This window comes from Lichenostomus cassidix, chromosome 5, assembly GCF_008360975.1.
Source record: "Lichenostomus cassidix isolate B80296 chromosome 5, HeHo_3.0, whole genome shotgun sequence".
Taxonomy (NCBI): domain Eukaryota; kingdom Metazoa; phylum Chordata; class Aves; order Passeriformes; family Meliphagidae; genus Lichenostomus; species Lichenostomus cassidix.
Window position 1 is genome coordinate 26,471,024 of NC_139486.1, and position 12,308 is coordinate 26,483,331.

A 12,308-nucleotide genomic window follows, 5' to 3' on the forward strand; every position below is an offset into this window, starting at 1 on the left:
TGACCAATAATGTACAACTCTGATGACTTAATGCTGACCTGAAAGCCCACAGTTTTTACTTCCGGTGTAGAAACTCCACAGGAAAAGAAAATTTAAGAGACCCATGAGAGACACCCTCCCATCCAAGAAAATCTTAAAACACACACTGCACTCACTTCAGGAAGATTTACTGCTAGATTTCATTTCTGTGTCTGAAAGATAGGGTGCTTTTGCCTTTAAAAATTTAATAGGCAACTAAACTGAACATTATACACAGTAAGCATCTTAGTATTTTATTCGTTGCATCTTTTATACAGAATAAGCTCCACTGATATTTAATTCACTGCAGTATTCTCCTGATGTAGCAATAAAAGATTACATTATAAACAAAGAACAAAATTTTGACTTGAAATTTTTTTTAAATGTGTGCAATTTTTGCAGTTGACAAACAGCATCACAATTACTGAAAAAAAGAAAGAAGCACATAAACTATGGCCCATTTTTTAAAATCTCCAATTGATAGTTTTTCTATGTTTATCATAAATATGGGAAGCTAAACTCCAGCAACTAAAATTAAACATACCTATAAATTCCTAGCAACCAGGATTCAAATAAAGGAGAAAACATACAACAACAACAAAGTTTCTTTTCACTTAAGTTGACATCTGCAATCTATTTACACTATATGAGTTAAATTTCCACAAGATCAGGAATTTTGAAATAAACTGTTAAGCATTATTTAAAATGGCACTTTTGTAACTCAGGTCTGGCATTTTACAATTTCTGAAGCAGTGAATGACAATACACCGCAGTATGTCTATACCCTTATAACATAAAGAAACTACTCCATAAAGTGTCACTGAGATGGCTCAATCAAAACAATATACATTTGTATCTTTATCAAGATAGATATTATGGTAAAAATGCTCACATTAAAAAATATAGTTATTATTGTTTGGATTTTCAGTAAAACTAGAAGGGACTACATGAGCCGAAATATGAGGAATTTGGATATAATGACATGCTTCCTCATTTTATAGCACTAATAAAAATAATAATAGAGAAAGCTCTATTATAAATCTTTAATAACCACAGTTTAATTTCCTAGTATATTTTAAAAACTTTACTATGTGGGTGTATGTGCATGCATGTCTGCATAAACACACAAACAGATTAAAAAAAAAAACAACAATGTGTATATATTACACATACACACATATCCACATTCCTGCATACAACACTTCCGTAATGCAAACAGTATGCAGGGACCCTTCCATGTGACAACCAGGCGCCACATGCCATGCTTTCTTATTTGTCTATATTTATCCAGTAAATGTAGTAACACTTTCATATTTGGCTGAATGTGTTAAGATTCTTAAAAATAATGGTGATCTAGCCATAATATCATACACAAAGAAATGATACTGCAAATACTGCTAATCAAAAGTTCAACACGAAAGTTCATCATGAAATGGAATGTAAACTATTCTAAAAATCAGTATTCAAAGATTAGTTAAACATTATGGCAAAAACTTGGAATTTATAGAAAGTTTAAAAATGAAATTCACATTACAAAGACTGGAGATACTTTATAGATGGAATTTTTAAATATGGATATGACTGGCATTTATTTTTAAGCTTACTTCTATTAGAAATAGACTTGTTTCCTGTACAGGTGATGCTTTGTCTATGCCATATACAGTAGAAAAATAAATTCTTTAGCAACCTAGAAATAGTTTATAAAACTCTTGAAGTTTCATTTTCTTTGCTAAACATGCCAAGATTAGACTGAAAACTATAAATAAAAGCTATATAGACAACAGGTAAAGTAGAACAAGTTAGGAATACTACAATTTACAGGACAGACTTTATTGTACTATTAATTCCTGTGTGCTTTGCAGTAGGAATAGGGTTGACTTTTCTTTTTTATGTTTTCTTAAAAAAGATAATTACTTGCAAGAATATAACACAATATCAAGATAATTTATAATATACATGTACTTCAAACAGCAGCCGGGTTTCTGGTATCATAGTAATCTAGAATAATAATCCAAGTCATTAGAAGTACAATACCTAGGACATAAGTGGGAAAGGCAATTTTTATTTTGGGAAAATGGAGCAAATCAATCTCTTAATAAAAGCCTTAATTCTCAAAATCATCTATTTACTATAATACATACAAGACGATCTTAAATCTTGTTATAAGTGAAGATTACAACAGTGACCATCATAAAGCTTTTTTTTTAAAACTACACAAAACATTCTAGCAGCTGAATGAGCCAAAACTTTCTTCTTTGCAGACCTAAAAAGGTACATTTTGAGCATGAAAGAGAAAAAGCTGCTATGAAAAGTCTCACAGGTAGTGTTTATCTATGGTCTCCCCTTTGCTACAATTTGTAACCTTCTAATTTTTTTACCACTATCAAAATATTTAACCAAAAGATTTGTTTAAATTAAGCAGCATTCTTTTACAGCAAAATTGGTACCAATATAAAAGTAAAATAAATGAAAAAAAAGATAATTTAAAAATACGGTGAAAAAAAATGAGTCATTTGAAATTTTAGTACAACATACCACAAGAAAAAAAATATGAATACAAGTTTATGTGATTTTATATATACACACTCCAAAGAGGTTAATTGTCAGTACCCAAAGTATTTATTGCTATGTATTAGCAATGCATTTTTGTATATCTTTAGAGGGTCACATAAAAATAGATTTAAAGAATAGATTAATTGAAGTCCTAGATTAAAACATTGTTTGGTTTAGAGAATTTTACTACAACAAAAGTCATGTTTATGTATGAAAAGTTATATAACCTTATATGAAAATGTCATGAACTATTTTCTAAACACTACATGTATTCCCAAGTGGGAAAAATTAAAATATCTAAAATATATTAGATTAAGTTTACAAGACCATCAATGATCTTTTAAACATGCAGCTGTTTACAGAATTAACAGTTTTACAAAATGTTTAGTTCGGTAATGGAACATAAAGAAATAAGTAGGCAACATCAAAATTTTTGTACAATATTTGAAACTCACTTTTACAACAAGCATGTCCTTGGTATTGTGCTGTAAGAAATAATAAGCAAGTTCACCCACCCTTAAACTGTCCACAGGTTTACTTATAAGTAAAGATGGATGGTGAGGGATTGTAAAATTCTCAACAGTGCATTTTGCATTCTTTCATAAACCACCCTAAGCATAAAGTCACATAAGTAGCCAGGAGATTACAAAATAAACTATAGCTGGGCTTTAGTTGTTTACACAGAATGCTTGAATGTGAAGAAAATTGCCAAAAATAGCATGTTAAATAACAAAAACCAGCCATAAAGCAGGCTGTAAGCATTGAATGTTTCATAAATGTAATTTTTTTAATCATTAAATTTCTATAGAAAAATTTTATTCACAATATATTGTGACAAACCGTCACAGGAATGATATAGTGATTGCAATAAGGTATCATGCAGCAGCAGCTTTGTATTTTATACCTATTTTTGCTTTTAAAAATTAAACCTCTCCAGTCATGCTTATCACATAGTTTTTATCTGCAGCGTGTACAAATGAGGAACACAGTACGGGATGTAACAAAAAGATGTCCAATCAGCTGGATGAGAATTATTTCTCATAAATATGAAGTACATTACTGTATCCTGAAACATGCATGTCTATAGCTTGTCTCTACTGTCCAGCGCCAGGCTGCCTGCAATCATCTTCTGTCTATATAATACCAAGAGGGTCTGCTGGTAACTGCGACTGTATCAGCTGAGGCTGCAGCGGGGGTGGCAGCTGCAGGGGTACCATGGGTTCCACCATCTGCACTGGGTTGGAAGGTGGTGGCTGACAAGCCACTGGGTTGGGTGCTTCTACAATCTCTCCATTGTAAAAGAAAAACTGGCATTGTTGAATGAAGGTCTCTATAACTGATTGGTGGATTTTGGTGGTAGAAAGAAACTCTCTGTTTTCAAAATCAGGTCGCATCAAAGTAGGCCAGAAACAAATCGATAAATTATCAGCAGTCATAAAGTTGGTCTTATATTGCTGACTAACCCTGAAATGAGAATGATAAGCACAGAGTAAATTAAAACCAGTATGCAATCAACTAGAAATATTCTCATAGTGCTCTAACTGCAGGCATTATTACTAAACAATCTCAAGGTTTTTGCTCCTTTCCTCCAGCAATCCATTAAAACAATTGCCCTTGAATATTTTATGTGATTATGCAGAAGAAAATTTAGAAACCATGTCGCTTCCAGATTTGGATAGTTAACTAATATAAGTCTGATTAAGCTTTTAATTAAGAAAGAAATTTAACATTCCACCAGCATTTTGAAATGACAATAATAAATAAACTGAAGCAAGCTCTTTACTTATTATCTAAATTCATTATTGCAATACTATTACAAAAAAAACCCAAAAAACAACAACAAACCTCCAAAGAATAGCAAACCATCCTGTTACCAAATTTATCATCTACAAGTAAATGCCTACTCAGAAAAAAACAAAATGCTTTTCACGGTTACAGGCTAGAAAGAGCCAGGATATTTTGTTTTCTAAAATATTCTGCATTCCAGACTGACATCACAATTTTATCAAGAAGTAATTACGGAGAGATAGATGAAAAATCCTGTGTTAATACATCTGACAAACACCTAAGATATGCACCCAGCTGGGAGCATGCATTTTCTATATTACAGTAGACATCACAAAGGTAGTAGAGCTACAACTGTCCTCTAGAAATAAACAGAAAATAAAACTTCAGAAATTTGTCAGTAACAATTTTGATGATTAACAAGAGCAGCCCACAAGAATTTCTGACAGCTGGCTGTAGTCCATAGATTCAAAAGCTGTGAATGCACACTAAACACTAGATTTAATGCTATAAGAAAATATTTCCACTCATTTACAATGCACTTATAATGGTAACTATAAAGCATAAAAAATAGTGTGAAGGTACACGAAAACTGCCTCTCAATCTGTTCTGAGTAAGTTTGGTCCAAAGGATACTATTTCTGAGTGGCAGTAATATTCATAATCTCTGCTAAAAAAAATACATTTTAAAGTCATTTACAGATGAAAGAATATAAGCCATATTTTGCTTAGCATTATTATTAACATGCTGTATCTGCACAATCATTAGAGCAAATAAATGAAGCAATGGGAACCTATGGCTAGAGGTGAGAAAAAAAAAGAAAGGCATTGCACCTCTTCCTCAATAACAGCTCACAACCAGATTAAACAAAATGAACAATCAACTGCATTCTCTCCTGTGCTTCAACTTTACTTTTGGTAAAAACCTCATGGTTACTGGTGTTGTATTTATACAACGTGGATAATACTGTATTTTTTGTTTCAATAACCAGGCCTTGTGCTTGTGGACACACCAAAATAATATCAATCACCAACCATTCCTAACTATACAACAACAGCATATATTTTACTGTAATGACACAGGATGTAAAAACAAAGCATCTAAAACATTAGCTTGTGATGAGAGCTCTTTCATCATGTAGAAGACTGCTTTACCTCATTAAGTGAACAATTCATTTGGCAAACAACATTTCCATTTTAATTATATACCAGCAGTAATTTAGCACAAACTAATCTCTTAAAAATAAATACAGACTGTCAAGAATTTAGGTACAAGTTGCCTTTAAGATCCTGTACATAGCTGTATCCACCTCTTCCTACATAAGCAATTCCTTACATCTAAGCAGTTTTCTTGTTGAATGGAATGCAGCTACCTGACACTGCAAATGAGACAAAAAATGACAGCCTTTCTCTCTTAAGAAAAGACCATTTTGTTGCTAGCAACCTGAAATGTAAGTCAGTCATCATTAATAGAGGACCAGACCGGAAAACAAAGGCCACTGTACATCACTTATGTTCTCCAGTAAATTCCATTATTAGTTATGTTTCCTTTGTTTGTAGATATGCATGCATTAGAACCTATACAGGAATTTTTAAAATTATGTTTAGCTCTCTTACTTGCAGCAATCCAGCTACCTGACACTGTACATTCTGCTGTGCTATGCAAATAGGTGGACAGATGAAGACTTTTGACAATTCCAAGACTGCCATTCTTCCACAAAACTTTCTATCAGGTCAGTCAAGAACTAACAAAATGTTTCAAGTGACTAATAACTGTGTCAAGTCTTAGTTTTACTTGTGACACTTGCAAGCACATCTTGACGTTCTGTAACATGAGTATTTGTTCACTGATATGGTTTAATCTGTTTTAGGGCTGAATTTGTATTGGATAAGACTGCAATGTACAATTTGACCCATTTCCCTGAATAGGAAAATGGATGACTTTATAAAGGTTAAACCTATTGCATATGTGATGGCGAGAAAAGTAGGTACCTAAATTCTAAAATCTTGGACATTCCATGAAAAGAGAAGGCTCCTTCCAAACAGCAATAAAAAGTACCTACATTCTCCCTGTTGACTAAGTAGGGAAGTTAAAGGTTCTTATTTCTACCCCTGCACTACATGCCCAGTTAGATCATTACAAACACCTGCAGAAACACAAACACACAGATAGCAGTCCAGAACAATTAAATGTCATCAAAAGCTTATTTTTACAGAGATGTGCGTGTGTGTGTATACAAAAAATTGCTTGGCTGAAAAGTAATATTGCACAGAGACAAGAAAGTCCTGGTGGACAACTAAGCATGAGTCAGCCAAGTGACCCTGGGGCAAAGAAGGCCAACAGCATCCCAGACTGCACTAGGAGTGCTGCCAGCAGGGCTAGGGAGGTGATCTTTCCCCTCTACTCAGCACTGCAAAGGCCATATCTGGTCTGGGATCCAGCTCTGGGCTCCTCAGCACAACATGGCAAATATGTGTATTGGAGTGAGCCCAAGGATGGGACATTAAGAGATCAAAGATCTCTCAAATGAGGAAAAGCTGAGAATGGGAAGATTGCTTGGCTTGGAAAAGCTCAGGGCAAATCTTATCACTGGTTTTAAATATCTGATAGGAGGGTGTAAAGAAGATTAACTGAGCCTCTTCTGAGTGGTGCTCAGTGACAGGACAAAAGGCAACAGGCACACAAACACCCACAGGAAATTCTCTCAGCATAAGAAAACAGTTCTTTACTGTATGGGTGACTGAGAACTGAAACAGGCTGTTCTGAGAGACTGTGAAGCCTCACTTCTTGGACATACTCAATACCTAACTGGACACCATCCTGAGCAATCTGTTATAACTGACTATGTCAAAGCATTGGGGTTGAACAAAACAATCTCCAAAGATCCCTTATAACCTCAGCAATTCTGTGATTCTATCTAAAAATGCAGGAAAAAACATCACAAGCTAATCTTTAACTGACAGATCACTAGATAAAGATTTTTGTTTTAAAAAAAAGTTACTTTAGCTTTCACATCTTTTTTTAGTAATATAGTTAATCTCATTCTGTTGATTTCAGAGAATAATCTCACTTTACCTGAATAAGAAGCCCAAGTAAGCTGCTCTTTTTATCTCTTTTTTTACGACTGAATATTGTACACATAAAGGCTCAGATTATGGTGTAATATACATCTATTAAAACCATTTTGGTAAATATAGAAATAACTTTTAAAGACAAAACCACTAGATTTCTATGCAAGAGGCAAAATTTAAGAAGCAAGTGTAACCAATTTACTGTTACTTACAGCTTTGTTCTGTATTTTATGATCCAGCACAGAGTTTGGGCTGTACATTTTACATTTTGATTGGAGCTAGCCTGTTTTGGCAGGAAGGGGTCAGGGGGAGGAGGGTGTTTAGGCCAAATGACTCAAATTCCTTAAAAACTAGATTAGTCTATCATTTTAATAGCTATTATTTCCTGGGGGAGGAGGGTCTGTAATAGTTATAATTAGGTGCATAGTTATTATTAGGTGCAGTTATTCTTTCAAGCTTTTGTTATGTACAGCAGTCATTCTTGTAACTTTATAGTAGCAATGATGCTAGATAAATATTTGTCAATAAAATGTAAGAAACAAATCTACAAGGCTTTATTAATCAACTCTACTTCCTAATTTCCTTTTCTACATTTTCAATTCTAGTAGATAATTAATTGTTACAAACACAATCTTTTTGGCAATTGTTACAACTTAAACAAAATTGAAAAATACTAAACCTGTTTAGATGTGTTATTATGTATCTGAAGACATCATAGTTCACTGGGTGGAATTTCTTCACAATTTCTTTTAATTCGTGTAGCCGTTCTGTCTTATCCATGATTTCTATAGAAATAAGTGACATTTTCTGACATATCTAGAAAGACATACTGAATAAAGTGTTGCTAAGTCTTTTTCCTAGTATAATGGTACAGATAAGATACCTACAGAGAAATACCAAGTGAGAAAATATTTAATAAAATTCCTATTTCCATAGAGTAACTTTATTATAAAGATAAAACCAAGCACAAAAATATTTTTCTTTATTTAAGCGGAATTATTTATCTGTGCTCAGCAAATAATTACTTGACTAGCTTACTGTTGGCTGGTAGAATAACAATGTGACAGGGTCATTTCTTACAGACAGGACCCTTTCTTATTCCATTATAGAGTTTCCTCTGCTTGCAAAATGTTACGACAGAAGGACATTCACATGAGAATATCTTAAACTTAAAAGTTATTCAAATAATAAAAAAAGTACAAATAGAGCCGGTGCAGCTATTTTAAATACACTGCTAAAGAAAAACAGGGATGTTTCACAGGCCCAAAGGACATTATGATGCTTTAAACAGAAAATAACCAACATGTTAGGAAAGGAACACGAAATAAAGTAACGTTTTTTATTTTAAAAATCCCAGCAACTAATGCTGTGGATCCATACATTCTGCAGAATACTAATCCATTATGATTTTATATAGTATAAAGGAATTCAAGTTCACCTCTATTACTTGACTGCACTGCTAAAAAAAACTTTGATCTACCCTAATATTATAGAAAAAAGTTAAATATAGTCCAGTATATCCCAAATACAAATTTAAAGAAGTATTAATGGAATTTTAAAACAGTAATTCCACTTATATTCTAAGCTATTTTATGTTTTGACTGGAATCTGTTATAATTTTAAGAAAAATTAAAACCAAAGTAGTTATATTAAATAAGCAATATGCTTGAAAAGTAGAGCAGAAAAACCAGAAATAAGTATCTACAGATGTCATCAGATAATACAAAATTTCTAATGGGTTATATATTAATCAAGTCCAAGTAAGCCCAAGCCTTAGGCTTCCACTAGCGTTTCCATGTTTTGAACAAAAACTACTTTGGAATACTGTATGTCACAGTTGGATTCTGTAAACTGTGTAGTGGTTGTTTTGTGAAACAGCTTGATGCCAATACAAGAGAGACACTAATCAAAGACAGGAATACTATGAAACGCCTGAAAAATGTTCGTAAGGCAAACAAAACTAGGCATCTTGTAAGAGTTCAAAAAGAATTTGAAAAAAATCTAAGAGAATTAGAGAATTACCATAATATCCCATAGATGTGTCTGATTTTTTAAAGCCTACTTTGAATGTAAGGCTTCATGAATTCAAGAAGTTTTTCCCGTAAACAACTGCAAAGCCACTCCAAGAGCTTTCATCAATTTCATCACTCAACAAAAAAAAGAAAAAAATAGATTTCTCCCAATTAAATTTATTACAACAAGGAGAAATAAGCCACACACTTATTTGGAAAAAATCGTATGTTTATTTAATCATATAGTAGTTCTAACCTAAAAAATATTTAAAAATGCATGTGCCAAAGCAATTTAAGAAATATTCATTGCAGATAGTCCTTTCAACTAACACTGAAGTAAAAACAGCAATAAGGGCAATGAAAATAACACAAATCAAGAAAAGGTTGTTTATTACTTACTTGAGGTTTCTAACAACTCTTGATGCAAAGAGTAAGGAACTAATGGATCTGGCAGATCTGCAAAAAAAGCTTTAAGAGCCCCAGCCACTGCATTCACTGTTACTCCCATTGACTCTAGACTGATATTATGATCTGCAAAACAAAATTTTAAAAATTAAATAGCAGTGTAAGTGAAAACTACTGCTATCATTTGTTTTAATACTTCATGAACATAAGAATTTATTCAAAACACTGAAAACTAAAATTTTGCCAAATGATTATTAAATAATGAATGAAAAGGTGAACCTATTGATAAGCTGCTATCATACTGACCAACAAGAAATCAAATATAACAAAATCTGACAGTATTACAGAACAGTAGAAAATCAGAAAAATAAAGTTGTTTAATTCTCCCTGAGGAACTGAATATTTCTGTATTTGTCACTAACTGGCTTCTGATTAATCAATTTTGCCCAGTAAGCAGTTATAAATTCTAATTCCCACGATGTTGCTAAACAGCAAAGCAAGGCAAAAAAAAAATAGTACATTTATTTTACTGTTTTTCACAGGCTCAACTTCATTATTAACATCTAAGAATTTTTAGTAGTTATTTTCATTTTTAAATATAAACACAGTGAACAGACTAACCTACCAATCATATTTCATTATATTCTACAATTACAAAGACTGTTAGAAATTATCAAGGCTTAATTGTCAATGAGTATTATTCAAGACAACTTTCACTAAAGTATCAAGAATTACTATTTGCAGGGGATAAAAAGCATAAGTGAATGCCTTAATGCCTAGGACTGATGAACTGTTAACACAAGGAGCACGAAAGACTGCATTTAAACTCTTTCAAATCTTAAAATACCACCTAGATAATATTTTAACAGCACTTAAGCCAGCTGCAACAAGATTCCCCTCCCATCCTGGGAGCTTCACTGGTAATAACCTGGGCTATACCAATACAACCCACCACAGCATTAAGTACTCAGTGCTGTGGAAGTTGGTTTGAAAGTGCAATCCTTTTATATTGCACTGTGATAAATCCATGGAAAATTCAGGGTCTGTTTTGGCTTTAAATAATAAAATCTCTGATTACCTTGATCAAACTGTTTTTGAATGTTGTCTTGATCTGTTTTATTCCCACTAACACGGTACAGGCCTTCAGTACATAATCCTTAGAAGAGGAGGAAAAATAAATATTAAAAAACAAATTAATACACTATAAGGCAAAGCAGAACCAGTTATAGCTTCTTATTCAGAAACCGAAAGTAGGAATACAATCCTTAAGTGCCTAAAAAGGAAACATGTTAACCATTATAGTGATATAGGACTACCAAAACACAAAATGTCAGTTGTCTATTGAGTCCACTATTCCATTTAATATGAATCGGAGGAAATTACATTGGAGGATAACAAAACTCTGACTGCAGATATTTGTTGAATAATGTATCCGAGATTTTTCTCTTACTGATCTCTAGTAGACTGTTGTTATTTGCACCTATTTTTAATAATCAAAAATGTAAATTCTGCAGTACCCACAACATTTATGTTTTTTAAAAAACTGTCTTCACAGTTTGGGCTTAACAACTTACTATGGCAAGCAACAACACACTAAAAATACTCTGCAGGGAAAAAAAAAAAAAAAATCAAGCATTTGTAACTGAATCATGATCTTTTAATTTCATAGTGTAACACATTCCTGTATATGATAAGAACTTCATCTTCCAACATGCTTTCCTTTTAACCACTTATATTTTATAAACTTTGAATCCATTTCTCCTCACTTCTTATCAAGGTAAATTATCTCACCATTTACAAGTCTTTCTTTAAGGGGGAAAAGGGGTAAAGTGTTAGGAAGCAGAGCTTCCCCAAGCTTTTCATTATTAGTTTGTTTTACCACATGTTGTAGAGTCGTCGTAATTCCAGCAACCTTTCAAGGAAAACATTAAGAGTACACCTTAATAATGCACACACACACACACAGACACACACACACTCTTGCACACTTGACTCCAGTGATTATGCTTCCTATCTCATTTCTATCTTTTCTGCCCAAAGTTACTCACTGAATGAAAGACTCCATCCTGATAATCACACCATTACCCAATACATTTTTCTTTGTTAATTTAAAACCTATTAAGGAATATAAACAGTTTATAGTACCATAATTCTTCAAGTTACCATTAGGGGTGCAAAATTATCTATATGCTACATCTCCATAACACTACATGGTTTTATTAAAAAATCCACTGGTTTCACAGATTTATGAAATTTCTTGGCCTTTTGCCATGACAGGCCAATAACTGAATGCACTTTAGATTATCAGATCAATACTTAACTGCTCTGTCACACCACAAACCACTGAGTGTGGCTTTTCAAGTTACCAAGAAACATTAAAAACCCTGTTACAATGTTCAAAGTACAGAAAGCACTTGACTGGTTCATACAGCTGGGAAATTTATAACAATTTCATGAGACTCTT

At 32.9% G+C, this 12,308-nt stretch overlaps 1 protein-coding gene across 5 annotated transcripts in view; it reads right to left on the bottom strand.

The window, feature by feature from the left end:
- Positions 1-246: 246 nt before the first annotated feature.
- ARHGAP5 (Rho GTPase activating protein 5) overlaps positions 247-12,308 on the bottom strand; it is a 46,190-nt gene continuing 34,128 nt past the window's right edge. For 2 of the 5 annotated variants that reach the window (XM_085061929.1, XM_085061928.1), the window contains 4 exons: positions 10,923-11,000; positions 9,839-9,970; positions 8,107-8,212; positions 247-4,035 (listed from right to left, as the gene is read on the bottom strand). In XM_085061929.1, the coding sequence (XP_084918055.1) occupies positions 3,705-4,035; positions 8,107-8,212; positions 9,839-9,970; positions 10,923-11,000 (647 nt within the window). In that variant the 3' untranslated portion in view covers positions 247-3,704. Of the gene's footprint in view, positions 4,036-8,106; positions 8,213-9,838; positions 9,971-10,922; positions 11,001-12,308 lie in introns of those variants that run through there. The other 3 variants (XM_085061930.1, XR_014852573.1, XR_014852572.1) reach the window with 3 other exon arrangements.